The sequence below is a fragment of the Ostrinia furnacalis genome, unplaced genomic scaffold (assembly GCF_004193835.3).
Source record: "Ostrinia furnacalis isolate ACB-3 unplaced genomic scaffold, ASM419383v2 OfSCF0738, whole genome shotgun sequence".
Taxonomy (NCBI): Eukaryota; Metazoa; Arthropoda; class Insecta; order Lepidoptera; family Crambidae; genus Ostrinia; species Ostrinia furnacalis.
This window is the reverse complement of record NW_021130977.1, coordinates 63641-90014: the sequence shown is the minus strand read 5'-3', so window position 1 is coordinate 90014 and position 26374 is coordinate 63641. Positions and strand designations below refer to the sequence as shown.

The 26374-nt window shown below is 34.8% G+C and overlaps 1 protein-coding gene across 2 annotated transcripts in view; it reads right to left on the bottom strand.

Moving 5' to 3' along the window:
- Positions 1–562: 562 nt before the first annotated feature.
- Positions 563–26374, bottom strand: part of LOC114349939 (uncharacterized) — a 40294-nt gene continuing 14482 nt past the window's right edge. Inside the window, exons 1-3 of one of the 2 annotated variants that reach the window (XM_028300536.1) lie at positions 21773–21857; positions 6759–6928; positions 565–3786 (exon numbers count right to left, since the gene is read on the bottom strand). In XM_028300536.1, the coding sequence (XP_028156337.1) occupies positions 1005–3786; positions 6759–6907 (2931 nt within the window). In that variant the 5' untranslated portion in view covers positions 6908–6928; positions 21773–21857 and the 3' untranslated portion in view covers positions 565–1004. Of the gene's footprint in view, positions 3787–6758; positions 6929–21772; positions 21858–26374 lie in introns of those variants that run through there. The other variant, XM_028300537.1, reaches the window with a different exon arrangement.

Sequence of the window (26374 nt, the reverse complement as noted above, 5' to 3'; positions counted from 1 at the left end):
AGCAACACAAAGAATGCTTGTGGCACTGACGTTTGATTCAAATAAAATCCAAGAGATGTCGCTACTGTACTTTTAGACTATAATCATAATTATATTACATAATATTAGTAGGATTATGTTTATATTATTTTAATTGAAAGTGTCATTAACCATAAAACAGACTTATAAATTAATATTAAAAATATTATTTTAAAGCTTTTGAAGTTTCTTTAATATTTTAAGGTCTGAAGTTATTATGGGATTTTTTAAATTAAAAAATACAAAATGACATAGATTTTTTTATAAAATTATCGTTTCGTTCGTTCCTTCGTTCGTTTCAGCCGAAAGACGTCCACAGCTGGACAAAGGCCTCCCCCAAGGATTTCCACAAAGACCGGTCCTGCGCCGCTCGCATCCAGGCGCCTCCCGTCCCCAAATTATCGTTTATGATGCCGAAATTAAATAATTATGTAGTCGTCATATATTTTTTACGCATACAAAATAATTATTTGTTTCTTTTTTGGAACAAGAATAAAACTGTACAGGTATGTGAAAATCATTTATTTTTGTATTTACAAAACGTATAAAAATGACAGATTTTATTTTAAATACATACATTAAGCACCCCGCGCGTTTCAACAGAAACACCAACAAATTAGCAATTTTTTTCAACACCTAGTTAGTACTGCGAAAAATGCGAACTTAATTAAACTTAAATATTTTAAAATTATCACAATATAAATTCAGTAGGTTTCCCTCAATTTTCTGACCGAGGATAACGTTCTGAAAATATAATTTGTATTTTCTTACACACATTTTATATAATCTTATATTTATCTGCTGAGTGATAAATGATCATGAATGAATGAATGTCATTTTGCAAGATGAATGTAAAGTGTATCAACTTTTCATATTCACTTCCATTCGACATAAATTGTAATAATACTTGTTGATGATTTTGATGTCATTATGAGTATGAAATTAAGTCGGTGAGTATCAATAAAAGCCTATTCTAATACGTAAACTCAATGGGAAGCCTTAGCTACTTTCTGTACTGTGTCTTCCATACTGCGAAGGTATCTGTTCAGATTATCAGAAGTCGTCTGCAAAATGCTCAGTCCAAGCCTGTATTTGAACTCTACTAGCCGTTTGAGGAAAGAGAAGAAACCACCTTCCTGGTTCAATGGGGGATAAGTTATCACCTCAGGATGCATAGTTGGTCGAGGTCTTTTTGGGGGAGAAGACGGTAGTTTGGTCTCAGAAATAGGCGACGGTGAAGGTGGCATAGTAGACGTCGTCTCCGACTTGAACTCTGTAGTCGTTTCCGTCATCATGTTTTTGAATTGGGTTGTCGTATCAATTTTTCCAGATTCATCTTTACCTGTTTGTAGTTTTTCACTTTCTGTTGGATTGTTTGTAAACACTTCGTAAACTCTAAACGCTTTGGTTGTGACTTCTAAATCGTTTGACATTTCCGTCTCGGTTTTATCATTGTTTATAGGCAATGTTGATACGTTCTCAATTAAGACATCCTGTGTTGGAGTTCCTTCAGTGACAGATTTTTCATCTTTAGTAGGATCAACAGACATTGCGTAGACAGTATACACGTCTTTAGCTTCCGGTGTTGTAGTCACTTCGTTTTTAATAGGTGCTGCTTCTGTGGCTGGGGCCAGGTTCCTTATGAGCAGACCGGGGTTTTCATCGATTTCGTTGCTAATAAAAATGTCCTTATTAGCTTCTTTCAACATTTCCTCAATAGATCCAGTGATTGCTCGCTTACGAAAAACGGCATGTCTTCTCTTCCTCAAGTTTCTTGGACCATGTTCAGGCACTACCGCGGGAGTTGCAGACTCTACTAGTTCTTTGGGTACGTTACCAACGACAAACTTATTGTCTACAGCGTCGGGACTAGTATTTGCATTTTCTTCGTACTGCGTGTCTTCCTGCTGTTCTTCATTATTCGATCCTAAATACATTGATGTTGGTGGATACGTCATTGGGTTGCTGGTGGTTTCACTGTAAATTTTCCCTTCAAATGGATAAACGGGTCTGAAATCACTATCTGCTGATGGCTTTACGCCATAAACTACTGAATTAGATGCGTCATTTCCATACGATGAAACTGCTGATGGTCCTGTTTGAGGCGCTGCATAAATTGGCTCTACAGCGGGATAAGGAGTGTAAGCATTTGGTGCCTTATCATAAACGTATTTGCTTTCAGTCGTATATACGTTTCTTGTATCATATTGCTGAGGCCCGTAGTTTATTGGCTTTGAATACACAGCGCCATGGGCGATACCAGTTTTTTGCTGAGGATAATGAACATTATAATTTGGTTCGTAACTTGTCGTCGCTACATGTCGGTATCTGATGTCTTGCTCTTTCTTCACAGGGTATCTGCTTACACTTACATGTGTCTGGCCGGCATAAGGGTTCAGTTTCTGCTTTGAATGAGCCGGCATTCCTGCAAGAACAGTCCCAAGCATTTCTTCTTCTGCTTGACCATTGCCTTCATTTGCATATTCTTCTGCGTTATTTTTGTACAGGTCATCTCTTTTATCAACTTCGAATGTGCGCCTTACGGGTGTTGAGAATGGGTATAAGAAATAGCTAGCTAATCCTACTAAGCTAGCTAAACCTATAACACCAACACCAACAGAAGGCATTACTTCTCTAGAAAAGTAATTGTAGATTTGTGTCGTTATTGGTCCACTTTGTGAGCTGGGTTTTTTCGCTGGCTTTACAGATTTTGTTTTGTTTGCAGTTGTTTTAATTTCACTAACAGCTGTTTCTGCTTCTGGCTTAGGTTTGGAGGTCTTGCGTTTTTTTGTCTTATTCTTCTTTTTGGTAGAGGTCCGTTTAGGCTTCTTAGTTGTTGTTACTGGCATATTAACTTCAAGTTCAATTTCTTGTTCTTTAGGTTCCATAGGTAGTAAAGCTGACTCTTGAATGGGAGCTGGAGTAGTGGAAGTCTTTGGCTTATTCTTGTTTTTCTTCTTGGATGGCTTTGAAGTGACTTTCACTACTGGGATGATTGCTGCTGGAGCTTTAGTAGCAGTTTCTCTTCTTGTAGTTGGAACTTCCGTTGTTGTGGTAGATGTAGTTGTAGTTATAACTGTGGTTGTGCGTTGCGTAGGGGTACTCTTGTTTTTCTGTACATTTGACAAAACTGTATCTTTGATTTTATTAAACACATTCTCATTTATAGCTGAACCGCTAGCAACTAAGTCAGACTTGTTGGTGCTTCCAATGACTGGCCGTTTTCCGCTATTAACCTTGGTAGATTGTGGTCTTTTTGTTTTGTTTTTAAATACGACAGGCTTTTGCTTCTTTTGACTATCATCAATTTTAGTGGGTTCGGTAGAAACTGTGTCATTTTCTTTGCTTGAAGGATTGCTGAGAAGTATCCAAGTGGAAATGCCTTCATTAGTAGTTGATGATTCACTCACTTTATTTTCGGATTCTAATTCTTCCATGCTCATGGGAACAGCGACACCAGCATGAGCATTATCCATGGGTACATCTCCATCTTCATTTCTTGTTTTAATTTTATGCTTGTGACTCAGTTGATTCTTAAGTTTTGGTGGGATTCTTGTATCTGGTACGATTGGCGCATCCAATGAAGCATTTGAAGGTTTTTCAAGAAGTTGGTTAGCAACCATTTTGATTGAGTCTCGTATGACTGGTCCTTTATTTTTGACATCTCGAGAGGTTTCTGATGTAACAGACGGGACGGTTGAAATGTCTGCTGGTTTTGAAGAATCTTCCTTCACGCTGGTTGCCTCCTGAAGTTCTGGACTGCTACTTCTGAAAATAAGAAAAAGTAAAGTTAGAGAACTGTCAGATAATGTTCCACATGTTTTACAATATTTTACAAATAATATAATAATGTTTAATGTTTTTTCTCATTTGACACAATGTTTTAAAAATAAAGTAAGTACAAATACAAAATTATCATACATTTTAAGCTCAATCTTGTCGATTTCGTAACCTTACATTATTTACTAAAAGTAATAAAACACATAATAAATTAAATGATTTATTTTAATAAGTTAACAATGTGTTAATAAATTATAATGAAAGTTAACAATAAGTGTGTCGATAAAATAAATATTATTTTATGTACCTATATTCACAAAATAAAAAGATTTACTACCATACTTGTAATAATAAATAAATAATTAATAATCACATTGATATCATTATATTTAATTCAATCGCATTATAATAATATACTGAAGAGGTGAAATAATCTATCCTATTTGTAAAAAGTTTTTTTCATTAGTAAATATTTATTTTCAACAACTAGCGGCCCGCCCCGTCTTTGCACGGTTGCAATGGAATTTCCCGGCATTTCTCTTCTAATGCATGTTTTATAGGTATCTAAAAACCTTCATCTTGAGTCACTTTATCCATTAAAAAAACCGCATCAAAATCCGTTGCGTAGTTCTAAAGATCTAAGCATACATAGGGATAGACAGCGAAAAGCGACTTTGTTTTTACTATGTAGTGAAAATTCAACAGTTTGAATTTTAATTTTATACGTTTGTATGGTTACCTAGTATCTAGGTGTATTAAGTTAAGTATCAAACTCACCCTTATTACAACTAAGTAAGAAGCTACAGTTTAGCTCGACGTGCCGTCATGTGTACTTAACTATACCTTCGTAATATTAATCTTTTTGCCCATAATTGATATTTTATTGTATTTTTCTTCGAAATTGCAAAATAACGTTTTTATTTATTTCACAATATTTAATATTACTTAATCAAGAGCGATAAAATAATTTACAATACCTACTTCTATACATAAATATTTCAAGTTACGAAGGTTTTATCTTTAAAAATCGTTGGTTCCAATTACTTTAGGTACATCAGACGGACAACTTTTATGATACGTTATAATTTTATTTTAATTGCTTTATTACTATTCCTTACTGTGTACTTTTTATGATTTTTAGTTAACACTGAAACATTTATCGATGCTGCTATTTAATACGAATCGTCCAACTTTCACGTTTCTTTCTCTTATTTTTACGATTGTTATTTATTGAGACTTGAGTTTTATTATTACTTTGTCTTAAAATGTGTGTTGTAAGTTTCATAAAGTCTTTTAATTTCTCAAACGTAGACGGTCTTGCAGACCCTGAATTTGTACTATCCACTTCACCACTGTCCCTAGGTAGACTAGGACTCCATCTTCTGTTATTAGGAAAAGAATGCAAATGCCATGTTTTTATGTCATCATCCCAATGCCAATAAGGTCTGTAAACATGGACTATTTTGGGTGCTTGTCGAGCTGAGAAAGCCCAAGGAGCGAACAATGCAGCTATACCTGAAGTGCCTGCAAAAAGAAACACTAAAGGAGCTAACAGAATTGAGAACAATCCAAAACTCAAGGGGTTTATTGTAGCTAACCAGCCTAAAGCACTTATGGCTGGTTTGAAAAATTGTATTATAGATGATAAGCTAAATGTGTCGTCATCGTCTTTGTGAGGACGACCAGGCTTAGAGATTGAAGATAACACTGAACTCGGAGATCCATAGCCTCCAGGCTCAGCAGATTCAGCTTCAGAACCTGAGTTATAATTGGTCAGTGCCAGCCCTTCAATTGAGGCACTTTCTACCTGCTCTTGATTCTCTTCAGACTCGTAGCTGTGCTCGTTGTGTCCTGTCTCATCACCAGATTCATCACCAAACGGTATTCCAAATGGGTCTGAAAATATTCCATCAGTCTCTTCTTCTTCTTCTGATTCAACGACAACGTTCTTGTTAATAACATTCGTGTTAACAGCAATATTCAAATCAGGGCAAGCCTCTTTTCCTTGCCCTTGAAAAGTATTGTTTAATGTTAGAAATATTGTAGGACATTCATCGGGCGAGGCGGCATATTCTTCCGGCCTAATTACTATTCTGTCTGTGTACGCATTTGCTGGTTGGAAAGTGGTGACCTCAAATTCATGATTTGGGTGCTGTGGATAGTTGTGATATACTGGGTTGTGATAATTATAATGATTTTTTATCGGTTTAGTAACTGTGACAGGTCTCGGTGTAGTAGGATTTTGGTAAACGATTTGAAAATTTGGCGGCCTGGACCACGGTTTTGGGTTTCCTACGTTAGTAATGATTGGCGTAGGCTTTGGAGTACTAAACACATAAATAGGTCTTGTAGAAGGATAGGGGTGGTTGGCCATAACGTAAACATTATCAGATTGTACTTGCATTTCTTCAGAATCTTGTGGTTTTGGTCTTCTATTAATTTTATTTTTTAGCTTATTAAGTAATAGTTTAATTGGTTTACGGTGATTTTTCTTTGATATTTCTGTTGAATAGTCAATTATACTCTCAGTACTACTCAGTTCTTCAAAACTTTCTGTGTTTACAAAAGTCAATTTATTACTTTCGTCTTCTTTAGATAACGTTGTCTCATAGCTAAAGTCTAAATCTTCATATTTTGTGTTGTCCTTCCATTTTGTATTAACTTTTCTAATTTCTGGTTTTTTAGTAGTTTGCGTTAGAGGTACTCTTTGTGTAGGTTTGTTTGTTTGTGCAAGATGAGAGTTATTATTTTTTTGGTTTTTATTTTTAGAGTTTGAAATTATTTTTCTAGTTGTCACACGACTTTGCCTAAATGTATGAGAATTATTAAGACTATTTCTAGCTAAATTATTTGTAGGTGTTGGTTTATTTTTGTGATGTAGAGCGTCTGAATATACATAAATACTTGTAACTAAAGGTAACTTAAATCTAGAACTTAAACTATCATTCCTATATCTATACCTTAACGGGTTTTCTGTTGGTTTATCTACATGTGCACTGTCAGAAACACTGGTGGTTGACGCATCTTGAGGACGCGAATATACGTACTGACACAATAAAACTACCGTTAAAACTAATGTCCATTTTGAAAAAACACATTTTCGCCTCATCGTGGAGAACGCGTTCGCTACCTGTAACAAGAGAAATTATTATTAGTTATTTAAAAATGTACACAAAAAAACACTTTCCGTTGTCTATAAAAGTCAAGTTTTCAGTAAAAAAAAAATTCACAAACTTATCATAAATTGCTTAGTTCGGGTAATTATTTATCGTTCAGGAAAACAATTTTTCTTCAAACAATTAAAGTCCCATTAGCGCCTTTCACATTTCTACTGCGAAGTGTTATTTATCAATTAATAAAAATTGGCCATTGTATTGTCCATAATGATAGCTCAGACTGGGTCAACATAACTATAGAAATATAAAAATAAAACTCTCGGAAACCGGTAAATTAATATTGAAAGAGGAAATAACGATTCCGTTAAACTATCGTTAACCTCAGATATGAGGTGAGCAAACCGTTATCGAATTTATACAGAAGCACGGTAATTTGTTATTCCAAGGATCGTGATGGACATAATTATTAAGTTCCGAAAGGAAATAATAACAACCCTGGATGAAATTTCACATTCTCTGTGCAGCCTTTAACATAATCTCTACTATGTAAAACACATTACAAGATCCGTGCTAGTTTAAGAGACAGATGCCCGTTTTCACCATCAATCCCTAATTTTTAAGTGACCCCTATGAAAATAAATTTCCTGATAAGTGTTACCATAGGGGTCACTTAAAAATTAGGGATTAATGGTGAAAACGGGCATCTGTCTCTTTTATAGGTATAGTAGAACTCAATTTATTTATGTATATGTTACAGGAAATGTATGAAATCCGTCATTCTATACAATTCCTAGGATTTGTGTATAAGTCCTAAAATCACCCGGAAATGTGTGATGTAAATTATATTAGACACATTTCCTAGGAAATTTACACATTTCCTAAACAGCAATCGGAAATGTAATTAAGATTTCTTTTTTTTTCCGAAACTTAAATGGCGCTTCGCGCCGCGGCCGCTGTGTATGTGACAAGGTCGCAAGTCTAACCTAACCTAACCGAGACTTTGTTATCCAGCTACAGGAGTACTAAAACCTTCATGCCAATTATAGTTTCATGAAAGAGATGTTAAAATTAGAGTTTTCCAATACTTCAGCGTAAATGCGTGATGCCGAAAGAAAGGTATGCCAATAGGCGAATATTTTTTTCNGTATATTCACCGAAGTAAAGTCTAATTTGGCGTGTCACAGTAAAAATAATTTATTAGAAATTGTGTTCGCACGTCCGCTCACTACGCCAGTCGGCGCGTATATAGTCGTCCCTAGTTAAAAATTTAGTTACATCTAATTCAATTATATCAACGAAAAATGTTTACTTAAAAAATACCTACTCTAGCCTTAAATCTACACTACACTTAAAAATGTTTTTACTTATAAAATATTCTAATACCTAAAACCACACACACTAAGTACACTTATATTAGAGGAAAGTAACTAAATGTGGGTGGTATATGTTGTTATTTTAATAAAAATAGGGTGTAATAAAGTATCAATCTATGTTATTAGTAGGATATGAGGTTAATTTAATGTTTTTGGATGTTTTACTTATTTGCTTCATGTTATTTTAAAAATACAAGGTTAAAATCTTAATCATGAATTTTGAATATGGGCTATGTTTGGGGTCTTAAATATAGGCTAGCCCATATTTAAGTATCGATACATACAGCGCTAGAGTACTCTTTAATAGTGCTCAATTTTATTTTTTAGAATGGCACCGACACAGTCAAAGCATCTCAGAAAGGATTGGGATGAAGAACAAATGGTTAAAGCCATCAAAATGGTTCGTGAAAAGAAGATGGGTACCCTAAAAGCTGCAAAAACGTTCAGTGTACCAAGAACAACTTTGCAACGTTTAACCCACAAAACTGACCTTACTGCTGAAGAAGCGGCTGCCACTCAATTAGGTAGAAAGACAGTGTTAGGTACACAGTTGGAAAACGTGTTAGTTGAATATGTTTTGACAATGGAGAGTAAGTTTCATGGATTAACAAGGTCAGATCTTCGTAGAATGGCATATAATATGTTGGCAAAACGTAACAATTTGCCCAATCCATTTCAAGAATCTGGATTAGCTGGTAAAACATGGTTAAGACTATTCCTAAAACGACACAAAGACAAACTTTCTGTTAGAAAGCCTACAGGAACGTCATTTGATCGAGCATTTGGGTTTAATAAAGACAACTTTCGGACGAGATTTACGAAAAAAACAAATATCCTCCAAATCGTATTTGCAACGTAGATGAATCCGGCTTAACAGTTGTGCAAAGCAGAATTCTGCAAGTAGGTAATTGGACACCGACGAAAGAGACAAATAGCTGCACTAACTTCAGCCGAAAGTGTAACGGCTCGTTAAATTACTCAACTTAAAACTATTACAACTTAACTTAAAACTTAAAACTACTTAAAAACTAAACAAATATAATACAAATATATCTTATTAACTATATTTACATTGAATTTAACAACTAAAACTGTACATGTTGTAAGCTTAGTCCGGCGCGAGCGCAAAGATGTTATTTAAATTATTTGGATTGCGCGCTCAGTGAACGTCAGATTATGACCTTGCGAGTGAACGCTTCCTATGCATTCAATGCACGGGAGCAACTTACGACCGGCTCGGCCCGGCGCTTATGTCACTCGCAGTCCCTGCGAAGCTTCTAAACGCACGGACGTACACCTCGCTTAGAAAAATATTACTCGCGATCCACGAGGTCGAACTTTTTAATACTTATCGATTTATTTAAATTACTTGTTGTGCTTCCCCAGTCTCGGGTGAGTGTTGTAATTAATTTTAATACCTATCCCACCTAGTTTTAGTGCTTAACTAGTTGCCTAGTAGGTAAGTGCTTACGTAGATATAAGATTATGCTCGTGCTTTGTCCTCGAGATTAGAAATAAGAACTATGTAGTATCACGTACGGTGATGCCAGTTTACGCACTGTTAGTTGAGGATATATTTTTTTTTTTTTTGTGGGTATATCTCACTTTACATCTTATTTGACATTGGTATCCGTCGTCAGTCACGATTCAGTGCTCTGCCAGTTCGCACTTCTTCTACTTAAATACGTACCCAGTGTTAAAAATAGTGTTTTTGTGTCGTCAAAATGCCGAACGAAAAACGTCAAATGAGGATAAGGAACATTTGCTGAAGAAAATAAATAAATTGGAGCAGAAGATATGGGGTGCTGAACGTCGTTCAAGCGGTTCAACAGAAGATCATCGTTACACATTACCATAATGCGAACAACCATCCCGGGTTGTCTCTTTATGCCAGTTGTGTTTTTTGTCTGAGGGTTTGCGGTTTAACGTTTGAGTTCTACTCCTACCAGAAATATTGTGCGGCGTTCGGGTGTTTAAATTCGAAGAGAAATTACCGGATTTATCTTTTTTTTTCGCTTCCCAAAGATGCTGAAAGGTATGTTGGCCATGTAGGTAATCAATAATAAAATTCTAAGGATAGTATAGGATTCTTTTTTTTAATCCTAATTAGGTATATATGAAATGTTATTTTTACTTACCTACATACGTACCTCATTACAAATAAGTAGATTAATTATTTTTTCACTAGACAGCAACCCTAACAGCGTAAGAAGAGTTCAGAGGCACGCGATAGAAAGAGACAAAACTTGTAGGTGAATAAAATTGTAGGTACGTAGTGCTGTGCGAGCTGAATTCCACTGTATCGCGTCGCAGCAAGACTCGCATTTATTTAAATCGTCGTGCGGAGTAATCCTTCTGTACCTGTACTATTACTTATTCTGTGCCAGAATATTATAATTTTGTAGAGATTTTGATAGCTCGAATAAATGACAGATTTGATTATCTAGAGAGTAAGGAAACTTTTATTTTATCAACAACACTAGATCCGCGCTATAAATTGCGTACGTTCTTTCTATAATCCACAACCATTGAGGCGAAAAGAATACTTACCTCCTTAATTGCAAACGGGGATACACATGTTCCTGTAGAGCGTGTAGAGTCACAAAAAAAGCAAGATGAGACTTTCTCAGGTACGAGGGGCGGCTGAAAAGTTTTGAGCCTAAGTATCTTCAAGTGTTATTATTGACTCGCACTAAATTTGATTAATTTGCCAATAACCTCCTTAGTATATGTACAAAGTTTCATTTCATTAGCGTCATCACGTTTTTAGTAATTAATCCGTAAACATCATCATGTCTCAGTCATCCGCGCAATGTACGAAATTGAAGTACACAGTTGTCATAAAATGCCTCACAAAGAAGAACAAAACGCTGACGGTAATATTTGGAGAGATGTCGACAGTTTATGGGGAGTCTGGGCCTTCATTTGCCACCATGAAAGATTGGATCCGATAATTCAAGCATGGCAGGGAGTCGCTAAAAGATGACCGCAAGTCAGGGCGGCCAGATTTCGCCATTAACGAATAAAATAATGAAAAGTTAAAGAATCTTGCTCTAGAGATCCGCGAATTTAAGCTGTGAACGATAGCTAAAGCCATAGGCATTAGCAAGGAACGTATCGGCGATATTTTTCATACTCATTTGCACATGAAAAAGGGGTGTGCGCGATGGGAGTCAAAAATGCTCACGCCACTCGACAACCAGCATCGAGTCACAACTTCGCAGGAGTTTTAGAACATCTTTGGCCATAATCCTAGCAATTTTTTTCTCTCATTGTCACTATTGATAAATAATAGATCCGGCAGTACGATTCAGAGTCAAAACAAGAGTCAATGCAATGAATTGAAAAGGGAAAACGCCGCCGCGGAAATTCAAAGCGGAGCGATCGACACCCTAGCTCATAGCCACTATTGTTGGGATTGTGGAGGAATTTTATTTATTGACTACCTACTTAAAAAAATTACAATAAACGGGGATTATTTTGCTGTACTGTTGATAAGAGTGCGTCAAGTGGTTGTCGAAATAATAAGAGGCAAACTGGTGAAAGGAAATCTGTTATTGCCAGACAATTCGCCCGTGAACACCGCGCATGTTGCAAGGCTTGCCCTGGGTAAAACTGGATTTCAAGAAATTTGTAGGTACNATTCTGGTAAACAAATTTCTGGGAATAACGATTCAATATCCATAGTGCTTTTGGTAAATCAGCCAGTTTCAAAGATAAAATTCTGAAAAAAAATCACAAGGTGTATAGGGACCCCCAGATTACGAAAATCGCTTAATCGGAAAACTGCTGCTATGGCTATTGCGGCTTTATTCCAGGCACCCATCGATATATACACATAACTAACCAGAATGAAACGTTTTTAAACAAAGTAGTCAAGTGATGACGTAGGTTAGGTACCTAAATATAAAATTGACAAAAGAAAACAAACATCGAATAAAGTAAAATTTTATGATTACTCCTTAATCCATAATTTGAAAAAAAAAATATTTTAAATTATCCTGGTCATTAATCTCATACCGCAAAATTGAATACCTTCTTGGCTCAAGTTCAAAAATTTTAGTTTTGGAATTGTTTTGACGTGACACTTTTTTGGTAATGTTTAGCTGAAAATAGCCTTATTTTAAAGCATAAATATAAATAACAGAGATGAATGGAATGGAGTTCAGATAAAGAATTGTGAACCATTTTACAATACAACCACCAGAACCACCTAGAACCTTGAATGTAGGCGTGAACGATGTTTTCCTACAAGTTGCACCTAATCAAACGTTTGTGTGACTTTCGATATTAATTACTGTGTGTGATTGCAGTCCGATTAGATTGTATGTAACACACGACTGATTTAGCAACGTCGCACGACTATTGTATGTTCCTGTATTGTTTATTTACATAGACGATTTACTAATTTTACCGTAATCTTAACGCGTTATGTTATGTTTTTATGTCGATGATTATCGTCACGCCATTTAAATTATGCTTGTTTATTTTGCAATGGCATATTGTATGGAATCAATGAGTCAGTGTTTATTGTTGTGAAGTCGTGGTATGGCAAACTATACTAGGACTTGTAAGTAAAAGTGACCAGAAAACGGTCATAACTCTTAAAAAATTGAAATTTAACTGGAATAAATTTGGTATAAATAAATAAAAAGTTATATTGCATGTAAGAAAGACATAAATGTTATGAATATTCAGAAGAACGTTCGCCCTTTTTCGTTTTTTAGGAGATTCAATTTACGAGAAAGTTTTAGGGTCACGGTTTCCGATCCTTTTTATTAAAGCATTGTGTTTGTACTGAACTGAAAATCAGGCTATCAAGATCCTTATTCAAGTCAAACAATAAAAAATCCGAAATAAAAAAGATAGAAAGATATTCATAAATAAGTAGGTACTTATTCTCCCTTTTCATAAATAAACTGACAATAAAGATCATGAATCGCCAATACAATATTACGATACATTTTACGATAATATTGTGTTGGGAAAAATAGCCCGAAGCGTAGCACCAGCGTAAGCGCAACTAAAAGGTGAACGACCCCGCGGCCCTGACCGTCACCCGCGGTCCGAATGCTCAAAGTCCTCGCATCACTGACACAGTTACCCAAAACTGGCTTTTTGACTCTTTCCATTCCGTTAAACCGAGTTTAACGAATTGGGTGAATCGTTTTGCAAAGTGAAGAAAGTCCTTAACCTTTCGTTTGCGGTCCTTGAAGATGATTCATGTCCATTTGCATAATTGGATGAGTAATAGAGAATGCTACTTGCATACCATTTAAGGAAACCACTTTCAAATTATTTGCGTCAGAATATTTTTTTTTTTTAAATAAACGTTATGAATGCTAATGTTTGTTTTTATATTCCTTTCTCTTGCATTGAACATCATTGCTCAAGTCGATATTGGGTCAATAATAAAACAAAGATCGTCTCAAAACTTTAATTGAGTGCCAATGGAATCAAAACGGTACCCTTCCTTTGTTTTACTCTTTACTTTTTTTCATTTCGTAGCCTCAAAAGCCGCTCTGCCTTGTTATGAACCGTTTCAACGACCTAGAGTAGCCTCTACAATTTAAGGCGCCACTTACTTAATGAGGGCTGTGCTTATGTCTTCAAGATAAACTTCTAGATCTAAAGATACATTTAATGAACTGTAATTACAATTTGCTGTAGCTTCATTAGAAAACTTGTCTGCCTCATTTTCTAAAGCCATAGCATTTTCCCCGGTAAATATAGAAATTCTGTTACTCCTGTTTCCTACAGCTTGTGATGGTTGACCGTAACATTTAGCTTGATTATAGCGTGCAAGGTGCATTCACATCAAGTTTTAAGTGATGAGATGATTGGTGCTTAGTGTGTCTATGCCACTATTTTCATTGTAGGTTGATATAACTGGTGCTAATTTTAAGTGGTATGTTGAAAAAAATATGTTTTTTCCTTTGTGACTCTTATTATTTAGTTCTTGTTTGGCTCTGAGTGAGTTGTACATTATTGAATTCATCATCATTTCAGCCATAAGACATTCACTACCGAACATAGGCCTCCCCCAATGATTTCCATAATGAACGATCGGTAGCGGCCTGCATACAGCGCCTTCCTGCTACCTTTATGAGGTCATCGGTCCGCCTTATTACTGAAGTAATAAATATTAATTAAAAGAAAGTGGACATACTAATAGAAGCATGTCAAGTAAAACTGAACAATTTGATTTAATTGTAATAGATGCTATTTTGCAAAAAAAGATCTAATGTCGCCGCTTGTCAACTGTAGCATTTTAATTTCACAATTTCCATATCACTGTCTGTACTGTGAGTGCATGATTGATTGATATTTCTATTAGTATATTTTATTTAATTGTGGAAAAGTATAAAATATTGTCGATATGTTTAATATTGTTTATTATGTTCTCGCTTTCGCCTATAACTTACAAATAGACGCGCTTGATTGTTATGATAATGCTATAACAGCGACGCGTGCGCATCGGTATGTGATCTCGTTTCTAGCAGACGGAACAGGGAGAAACGTACTGGTTTTATTTACTCTTGTAATATCGTCAAGTCAAATTAACGATAAACTAAATTAGGTATTGAATCAATGAACACTTCAGAACAGTAGGTAAAAATGCGACAAATGATACAAAATTAGAAGATACGAAAAATACAGTTCTATCGATTAATTACGAAAAAGTCTTCATACTCTAATATAGGCACTTTTCTAAGCACATAAACACGCATCAAATAGACGTAGACTGCCCTACCGAGAACATATCGGCAATAGGCTAGTTTCCTAAAAAAATTTTTAGTCCGTCATGTTTAATATCAAAAAATATTGGACACATATATTTTTATTTGTCAATCTAACAAATAATTACATAGTTATGATGGTGCGTTGAAGTTCCGCACGACGTCACAACGTGCGGCACTTTTAAGCACGCATTGACGTCACGGGCCTCTTCTTATGAACTTTGGCGCGCTTTATCTCTTTAAATTTTCATTAGTTTGAAAAAGTGAAAAATACGTGTAGAGTATTTTTTGATAAGTTAACTGATGGACTAATTAAAACTCTTGCTTTTTGGCCCAGGAAACATCCCTATTCGGCAGGTGCTGAGAAAATTGTTGCAGATGAAACTCAGTCATCTTTGACAGTCTCTTAAATGAAATACATAAATTGTTAACTGAATTTTAAAATAATTATGTACTGATAAAAGATCATTGTTCTTCGAAGCTTTTTATTTATCTTCCTTTGCCTCATTATTACAACCTAGTTGAACTCTGGTTTAAGTTGTCATTTAGTATGGAAACATTTTAATCCAGAGTTCATCCTAGGTGTAAGGGTAAATGTTTAGTTTAATTCTGACGATAGCTATAGAGCTATGTCAATAGTGACATCTGACAAGAAAAATCAGCGTCCTTCTATCCAAGGCTAGAACTGTTTACACATAAATTAATATTCGCATATCTAGGTTCACATATTATAATTTTTACAACCAAAGGTTTAATAAAATGATGTAATTCTTCCAACGTATTATACCAACCCGTAACATCATAATAGCCAAGTCACAACAAATAACTGCTTGTGCGCAACACATCCTCGTAATAGGAAACGCTTTCTTTGTGTCATTTTTGCACGCATTCGACCATAAAATACACTTAGTTACCATCAGCTGCAAGGTATAAATAACCTGTCTGCTCCTAAATTAGCCTCGATATGTGACATTTTTGCAACAAGGTTTTTATATTGACGCTTGTCTGACTATAATTTTCATGTGTGTAATTTTTGTGGTCTATTTCCTATGTGTTATGGTCACGTCTTATAAATTGACAAACAAGTGTGTTATAGTTTTTAACGATTTTTTATTTACACTAAGAACAAATTGGGAATTGATTATTATTGATGAAAATCTTAACCAAAACATTTTTGGCTTTAATGATTTTAAAGCTTGATAATATACCTTGATCACTTTTAAAACTAACTAAGAAATATATTTTAGTATTCTTTCGTACGTTTCAGGCAGCCGAACGAGGTCCACTGCTGGACAAAGATTTCTCCCAAGGATTTCCATATAAAGACTGGTCCTGCGCTGCCAGCATCATCAGCAGTACTTCGCGCGACCTTCAGATCGTCGGTCCACCTGGTGGGAGGCCTGCCCTGCCCACAATACGTTTATTACTATTTAGGTAATTGATAATCTACTATAAATTTAAAATACACTATCACCTATTATGATGATGTCAATCTCTAGGTACACTTTTCTATTGTCTTCTGTTGTCAAATTCCACATCTTCAATGGATTAAGACTAAGCACCTTCAAAAATTGAACAATACACACCCATTATGTTATTTTCGAACTATGTCACAATGTTTGTGTACCTATTAAGTCCCGTTGCTGATTCGTGATCGGTATTTAGTTTAATGGGACATAGTGTTTGTCCCACTGTTCTTGAAAGGACAGTCCGAACCATTGTTTTGTTAAGATGTGGGTTAGGCTCTTAGCATGTGAGAGTAAAAGGAAAGCCTGACAAGTTAGGTATCAGTCATTATCTATTGAGTTATAATAATCTTTAATGTTAGATGGGTATTTTAAATAACTAAGTAGGTACATTAAGTAATTTTAAGTAACTAAACATCATAAGCAATATTCTGCCGTGCTAGCGACATCAGCAATAACTCCATTTTTTGGCAAAATTATAATGAGCTCTATTTCAGAATTTTCAGATGAGCTGACAGGAGTTTTTTTAAAAGCTTAATATTGGAGTTACTACAGATATCGCTAGCTATTAGGAAAAACTCTCAACATTTTTAAGGAATTTCCTTTTTTAATCCTACAGAACTCATAGATAAAGAAACAAATGTTTGCGAGAATCCAAAAACTAAAGGTTTAGAGATCAACGTAACTAAACTCTCAAATTTTTTGTTTACCTAATAAATAAAATTGACGATTTCTGATTATATTTGGCTTAGTTCATGAGACAAAAAGTTATGCCCAGTTGATGACATTTCAAAAATAATTGAATAGAAACCCATTTTAAAAGTTACAGTTGTAATAATAATTAATGTTAACAATCTACAAACGCAAGTGAAATTCTACGCTAGCCAAGAAATCGATACAAATCTGCACTCAGATGAAAGTGCCCTTAAAATGGTGCAGAAGGTTTGCAGCGAAAGTGCCCTTAATTTCTAGTTCTAGCACTAGGGCTTTAGATAGTAACAGGTTAAAATTGAAACTCAGGTACGTTAGATACTTAATTTCAATAATAGCTTTACTTATTAGACTGAAACCATCAGTATTTTTTGCCACAAATTTTCACAGGAGAGCTTCTTGAATTCTAAATTTCTTTTCAAATAACCGCAGAATTTTAATCAAGATTTTTGTCTGTAACTCAGATCATAGACTAAGATCTGAGGTCTGTAATATGTTGAATGTGACCATAAGTACTGATCATTAGTGGGAACATAATAATTTGTAAAATCTTATTAGATTCTCACTGTAAGTACCTATACAGCCCTAAGTACCTAAGTGTGGCGCCTGTTTGTTGTTGTTGAGTCTAAGTCTTCACTTTCACCTGAACCCAGTAGGTTTACCTTGATTCTAGAACTATCTTTCTATATAAAGTCAATAAAATCTACTATATGTATTTGTTTCGCCTTATTGATTAAAGAAGGGGTTTGATCTACGTTAATATTTACACAAAATATATTTTAGTTATAGTTTATTTTTAATCAAAGACAATGCCGCTGTTTCTTTGATGCAATCAAAAGATTAAAGCAAAACAAACAATAGTCACAAACAACTCAAAACAATCAACAATGTAGAGTCCACAACAATTTACGTTGTTAAACTATGAACCCAAATCAATTAATAACTTTGTAAGACTTACATAATGTAGACGTTAAAAATCTTAGCATAAAATATTTATTTCTGAAATAAAATTCTTATTTTGTAACAATGTTAGGTCGAGGAATCACCGACTCTAAAAACATTTTTTTTTCGATTTGAATATTCAAACAAATAAACCCTGGACTATTCAATTCCATCCCAGTAGATTTGTTTCTTTCTTTTCCTTAGTTTATCTGGTAGACCCAAAAAGCAATCTTTAATTAATTTTAGAATATTCGCTACAGTTACTTACATCCTTCTGAATAATTTGATTTATTTTACAACTCGTATCTATCTTTTCTGTAAAGTGGAAAAATTTATAGGTCATTCACATACGAAGCCAATAACTCCGGAAGAATTGATGATACAACTGCTATAGAGCTAATAATTTCATAGAAATTACTATTTCTACTCACTTACATTTTTCAATAAGCACTTTCGCAGTATTGTTTTTGTAAATAGTAGGTAAGTAGTACACTAATACAAAATAACGTTTTTAAGTTCGGTGACATTGTTTGCTTACGTCAGTAGTAGGTACTAAACTTTTCATTTTACTCAGAGGTGTAAATTTTATGGTACTACGCACTTCATACCCTACTTACAGAAACGAGTCAAATATATTTGAAGTGTATCCGAATTCGTTTACGTTTTTTGTAGAATGTGTCGAAAAAATACTTATAAACCCTTTAGTTTTTGTGACGTGTGTTATTAACAGTTGAACGATAAAGTAAACACAAAAATTAGTAACATATTGCAAACTGCAATATAAACAAATGTACCAAATGATTTTAAGTACCATTGAACATTAGTAAAAGTAAGTAAACATCTCAAAAATTGCAAATCATATTTGGCAATAGTTTGTACATCGATAATGTTTATTTAGAATGGGTATATTGGGGGTCGTATCAGAAACACAGAAAATGCAAATGTCAGTACCAAAATGGCTCTAATGGCATATTATTACGACCAAGTATTATAGACCAAGTGACCTGATGAGGTCACTTGGTCTCTACTACCTGTACTTATTGAGCACAAACCACTCTAATTCTCCAGAAGCAAATGGAAGATTTGGTGTACACTGCACTACACTTTGATGAAAACAAATTCTCAAATTATGGGATTTTAAGCAAAAGGTGATGAAACAAGTTGAGCAGATCTGTGGTGTAATATTATTATGTACGAGTAACATTCACCAGCATCATGATCATCATTTCAACCATACGACGTCGCGTTCGCAGCTAAAAACACACCTCCCCAAATGTTTTCCATAATGACCGGCTGGTAGCGGCCTGCATCCAACGAGTAACATTGGTGCTTGATAATACCATGAAGTGTTATATCCAAATTAAACAAATTAAGCTTTTCCAAGTGAATTTAGTTTTGACAGTTCTCAATCCACTGCAGTCTACCTTGCACCGGTACAATGTCAAGAATTCAGTGCGTGCGCGCACGCTAGATAACCGTAATGCTCACGTTTCTAGACAACGTACTCTGACGATATCAATATGGCCGAATATAATATTTATTACTACTGGAAAATCTATATTGGCTCTTATAGAGCTGAACCATAACAAACGAAAAATGATATGAAGTTTTTTGGTAACTAACGATTTGCAAAACGAAATAGGTATTACATTCAATACCTGCTCAATAATTTATTGCAAAACCATAATGGAAATGTGGATGTAACAAAATGAGAGTAGCATCCATCTTTATTGAATCATGTTCTTATTATGGTTTGCAGTATTATGGAAGATTAGCCTCTGAGATAATACATTATACTTCTATCATGATAATGATTTTCAACAGGTTTACTTATGTATTCCTAAGTGAGTTCTGTCATGTTGACCATAATGATACACCCACCACTCTTGTAACAGTTGAGATTGAAACTCCAGAATTTAAATAAATAAATTTATCCTTTATGTATGTATCTAGACATAGATAAGGTAAAATGATAAGTTGTGGTGGTAAAATTAAATACAGGGTGTTGATGTTTTCGATGAAAAATACCATAGACATAGATTCTGAAGAGTGGATAATTTATGATGATCTATGACAACACCCACAAGGTGGACTGACGACATCATAAAGGTAGCGGGGAAGCGCTGAACGCAGGCCGCTACCAATCGATCAACATGGAAAGCATTGGGGGAGGCCTATGTTCAGCAGTGGACGTACTATGGCTGAAATGATGATGATGATGACAATGTCAGTGCAGCTGAATTGAGATTAATCTTAGAAAAAGAAGTTATTTATTTAACAAAACACATTACATTACATAGCAAGCAGTATGCACATGATACGACATGGAATAGAAATGTAGACTTACGAAGAGTACATATTTTGTAAAAGAGTGACAAGTTAGGTATCTGCGATTGATCATTTTGGCAGTGAACGGTAGTAAAGTTCCTTTACTGGTAATAAGACAAATTGACAAGCTTCTATCGTGGCAAATGCTGTACCAGTGTTGACTTGAAGAAAAATATTCAGCCTTTAGCCTGTGGCAAAAGTCCTCATCAATCTGTGGCAAAGTCCTCATCAATCTTATAGTCTTAGAAGCTGAGCTTAGGTTCTCCATACACATAGCAGTACTTTCATTGAATACATGTTTTTCAATTCAAAAACGTCGCCACAAGAAATAGAGCAACAATAAAGACTAACGCAACGACCGTTAGCAACGCTCCGTTACCTTAATGACAACTTAGGACCTGCGTGGAAGGTATTACCTCAGGCTATAGGAACTACTTATAGGAAGTTCTAGACGTATTTTACTACCTGTCGTATCAAAGAAGACACATTCACGTTTAAGACGTAGTTCGAAAGTGTAAAGTCTAAAACGTAGTTATTATTTGCTCAGTGGATTTTAGGGCAGAGCTTATAGGAAAGAAACGTATTCTAGGTACATAATTCGCAAGCCTAAATTTTAAGCCTAAAGCCTAAGTTTTGAGATTGTCTTTCTCATATTCTTATTTTAGGTCATATAATGGAACAACAATAAAATTCCTAAATAGAAATTCATTGGTATAGGTCAGTACTTTGGATTATTCAAACAAACAAGAAGTTTACGAAGCTTATAAACACAACAATTTAAAAGAATACGTCAAATTAATAACAGTACTTATAAAGTAGGTAAATCGAAGCTCACTGCTGGAGAAAGCTGAAACTTAAGAAAAAGGTTGTAGTTTTAGTTTTGTTTATCTTAATACAACCGGTCTCGTCGGCGAGCTCTTTTTGTAGAGCTTTCTTCCGATGCGACAGCTTTTATAAACTTTTGAAAGCTTTTACATTGAAACCGTTTTTATTTATGTATAATAAGTATTTATTTACAATAAAAAGTATTTAAGTATGTTTATATCCGTTGTCTAGTACCCATAGTACAAGCTTTGCTTAGTTTGGGACTAGAAGCGTAGTTTAAAATGTCCAAGGATATTTATTTATTTATTTCAATTGATTGATTGAGTTATAAAAATTGACAGTAAATAAGTTTTTTAAATTCACTAATGTATTAAAAAAAATCGAAAAGCGCCACTGATGTATCTAATTCTAAAAAATATGGAACGCTTTTGTCCAGCAGTGGGTCAAAATCCAAATTAAAAAAACAAACTTACCGTGATCAAAAACAAAGTTCACCCCCTATAACGATCACGATAACTAAGACAGAGTCGCGCGTCGTTCACTAACCGCACGGACAGACTGACGGACTAAACGGCATAACGGGACGGTGGTCTACTTCCTCGAGTGTTTTCTTGTTATACATACGTATAGCCACAGTGTAGACACAACCAGTATATTAGGTGTGACAAATTGACAGTGAACCTGTCTTTTCACTGCGCTATGCGTATGTAAATTCTTTGTGATTGACTGAATGAGGGCGAATATAACAATAATACTGTCTCATGTACACCTATATGAACACGTACTATAAAATATACTAGCTTTTACCAGTGGCTTCACTCGCGTGAATAACCGGCCTATCACTAAAAGACTTTGTGTGTGTCTCCCTTTAAAAAATCGGGATAAAACTATCCTATGTTTATGTTGAATTAGGTATCTACTATACCATTTCATATAAATCAGTTCAGTGATAATCAGAAATGGGATTCAAAAGTGACCCAAAATTTCAACATTATGATCATATCAGTCTATAAGAACTGTATTCATTTCTGGTAGGAGACATGTCATTCAACCCATATTTTCATTTTCAACTCAAGCTATGCTTTAAAATGAGTGACATTTTACAAGAAGTTCTTACGTTTATGTAGTCATATTATCTCTAGACGGTAAACTCAATTAACAGGTCTTTAAAATTATGCATGTACACGTAGGTTTTACGTGTAATTCGATTTGGGCACGTGTCAGAGCCATAAATAATACCTAAAGATATACAAGTGTATTTTATAGGCAATATAAGAATAATGGTGGAATTGCTTTTAAAACAATAATGTGAAAGAAAAATTTATTTCCAAATATAGTATCTGTTACCTTTTTAAATGCTAATATTTTATTTTTAAATCATTTTCAACTTTATCAATAGTTAATTAATTAATTTCGTACCTTAATATTTGCGGTATTACGTTGTGTAATGCAAATTGGTAAAAGTTTGTCAGGTACCCTTAAACTTTTAATGAGCTTTATTATGTTAAGTTCAAAACCTTAGGTACCTACTAGATCACGGAACTCCGTCAAATCTGAAGATAATACCAGTGTATTATCTTATCTTATTCTATAAAAAATCACTACCAGATTATATGCCAATTTTATCAGTTTTCATTCAATTTAGACTCACTGCTCTCCACTACACTGTAATGCACCTATACAACGTCCGACGCCCATCTCACCAGTACGTCGCGTCGGCGCGTACGCAGGTTCATCTCATCAGGATGTATTTGGGATGTTTCCGGAATGTGGCATTTATTTACAAAATACATACGAATTAAAACCGTAAATTAGTTAACTGGTTAGATGGGCTTGTTTATTTGAGTAAGTGAATGTTTTTGTTCATTGTTTAATGAAAAGATTTTATACTGCATTATGATAGGTGTTTATTATTTTGATTTATATGCAGATTATAATAATACAGTTAATTTTATTATTATGACCTAACTTTCCGCCCGCGGCTTCGCCCACGTAGAATTTTGTCTGTCACAGAAAAACTTTACCGCGCGCAAACTTTACTGTTTCAAAAACCGGGATAAAAACTATCCTATGTCCTTTCCCGGGACTCAAACTATCTCTATACTAAATTTCATCAAATCGTTTCAGTGGTTTATGCGTGAAAGCAAGACAGACAGACGGAGTTACTTTCGCATTTATAATATTAGTATAGAAGTATAGATTAATAGATTATTGACATCACATACTGTCATAACTCTATCTTATCACTCCGATAAACTCCCATTTTATAAAAATTTATCCAACTGGACTCTACCTGTAGCACATGAACCCTCAGATTACTTTAAGACCTTACCCTCATGAGGTACATACATAATACGAGTTTAAAAAATCAAAAAAAGAATAATTTTCAGGTTAAAATCTCAGTAAAATGCTTGTATGAATACCCTCGTAGAACTCTACTTATTTTATTTATTTATTTGCTTGTCATATTTTAGTATGGTTACCATTGTGTACATGATTAAGCTACTATTAAGTACCTATTTCCAATTACAATCAGCGAGAAACTAACAAAACACTCGTTGTGTGATGGTTGAACTTGGGTTGTGAATGTTTTCGCTTACAAACATGTAAGTATGCTTTACTGCCACCTAGCGTCGACATCACGCACTGCTTCAATAGCATTCACAGCAGCTCACGTCTTGATATTGGTACGCAATTAAGTTTCAAGTTTGGTGGCTAGATGGCGCTTTAACGTTTACGCGATATTTTACAGATGACGTTACATCTCCATCCTTAGCTCTATGTCCAGATTTTATGGAAAAGTATAAATAATAAAACAAATTGTAAAATAATTCAATAATTCACTAAATTGGAACGTGGGTCACAAACCGAGCTTTCATTTTTTGGGATATTGTTAAAAAGCTTTTAAACTTTTAGATATATGCATCTTTGTATAAATAAATAGGTTCATGCTCAGTTATGTGAGTAAAATAGAGGTATCTATCTAAATTAGATAAATTTTATTTAATTAATTTAGTAAAAATAGGCTGAACTAATAAGTTATGTAATAATATTTATTCTATCATAAGTATTTATTTACTTAAAATAATTCCACGATCGCAAAATAGAAATGTAAAAACTATATCATGTTTATTAGGTTAGGATATTGAAAGAGATTTTATCGACTAATTTCCAATATAGGTTTTCATATTAGCAGCGGGTACCGACGGAATTAGTATTATCCACTTCCAAAAGCTTATCGCAAATTATCTCCTGCAACACCTAATAGATAATTTATTTATAGCCATTGAGTTATAATGTAAATATTACTTCAATGTTTATAGCGTATGTTTTATGAACTCGCTTTTTCTCAATTAGCTTGTACAAGCAATCCAATTAGGTGCAAGGTGGAAACCTGTTAAGGCCAATACTTTCATCTTTGATTAAAAACTGATTTTTAATTTTATTATCCTTGGGTTATTGATAATAATATAACAGAGATATTTATAATATGCAAGCAATAGCAGAAAGTCAAGAAGATTTACAAACGATTAATTACTATCTAACATTCAGAAGCTGAGTTGCACCACCTAGCTTTGACTGTAACTTTAACGATAACCGGTGCTTTTTGTATGGAGTTTGATTTTTGACGTTTGTTAAACTGCTGGATGGTGCACAGCCTGAGACTGTTGCAATTAAATCTCTCTACAACTTAGATACGACTTAGTTCTCTATTGGTGACCACGGGCTGGAAGACGTAGTGTGGGCAGGCCTCCCACTAGGTGGACCAAAGATCTGGTGAAGGTGTGACCTTAAGTACCTACCTGGATGAAAATCCTTGGGGGAGGCCTTTTTTCAGCAGTGGACGTCATTTGACTGAAGCGATCTACAGATAATTAAAATTTCTCTAAGCTCAAGGTACTATAAAACGGGACTATTCCCACCTCTCGTTCCCACCACTGCAACTCCTGTGTAGCCAGGATCTACAGCTTGACCGTCACAAAAACCCAACCAATGAAGGTCAAGTTTGTCCCGGTCCCGGTTTGTCAAGATACTATAACTTGGAAAATCTATAAATTAATTCTGTGATGTGACAATTCAGGATTTTGTGTAATACAAAAGTTAACGTTACACTTAACCCGCTCACCACCACAAACAATGTAACCATTAAATCCGCCTAACGATCACATAAACATCACCATCACATTCCCCGATGGTCGCAATCGTGACACAATAAAAAGCAAATTACTCCATGAAAGCGAGTAGAATCCAACCCAGCACTTTCCATGGAACCGGTTGACATTTGTTTGTACCATTTTTCACAGTGGATCAAATATTTCGCGCAAGATTTTTTGCAGTGATTTTTACTAATTTGAACTACCAAAGTAACTACGAGTCTGTTTTAAATCGAATTTGTATCAGGCCATGATGACAAATGCATAAATACTGAATTGCATTGGAATACCATGATACAATAAATACAGTTTTCGTTAACATATTAACATTATACCAGTAAATGGGGCTAAGGTAATGTGTTTAGGATGTGGCTACAAACCATATAATAAGGAATCTACCTTATTAAATTGGTTTGTAGCCTCATTACTCGTTAATTAATAAGTACAAATGGTGCGCATCATTGCAATTACCGCTCTTTTAATAAATAAGCCTACATTGTGTTAAAAGTATTGCTTGATATTTATTAATGATTCCAACTAACCTACTAACATAAAATGTCTAGCAAACGGCCAGCCGCCGTAACATACATAAATGTTTTAACGTCTGTAACTCCTGGTTTTCTCGTAAATGGCCATGCTCATCGTACTAACGTGGCTTTCAACGGATTACAACGAGAGCTTATTTAGTTCGTTCGTTCATATCAACCAGTGATATCTACTGCTGGACAAAGGGGAATACTTTTTTGAGAAGTAGATATCACTCCTACTCCACTAATCCTTTGACAACGACCGGTCCTGCACTGATGGAAAATAAAGCATTGGGGGAGGCCTATGTTTAGCAGTGGANAAAAAAAAAAAAAAAAAAAAAAATGCTCCGAGGAACCGGTCTCAACCACCACAACCAGCGTTATTATTTCTGCG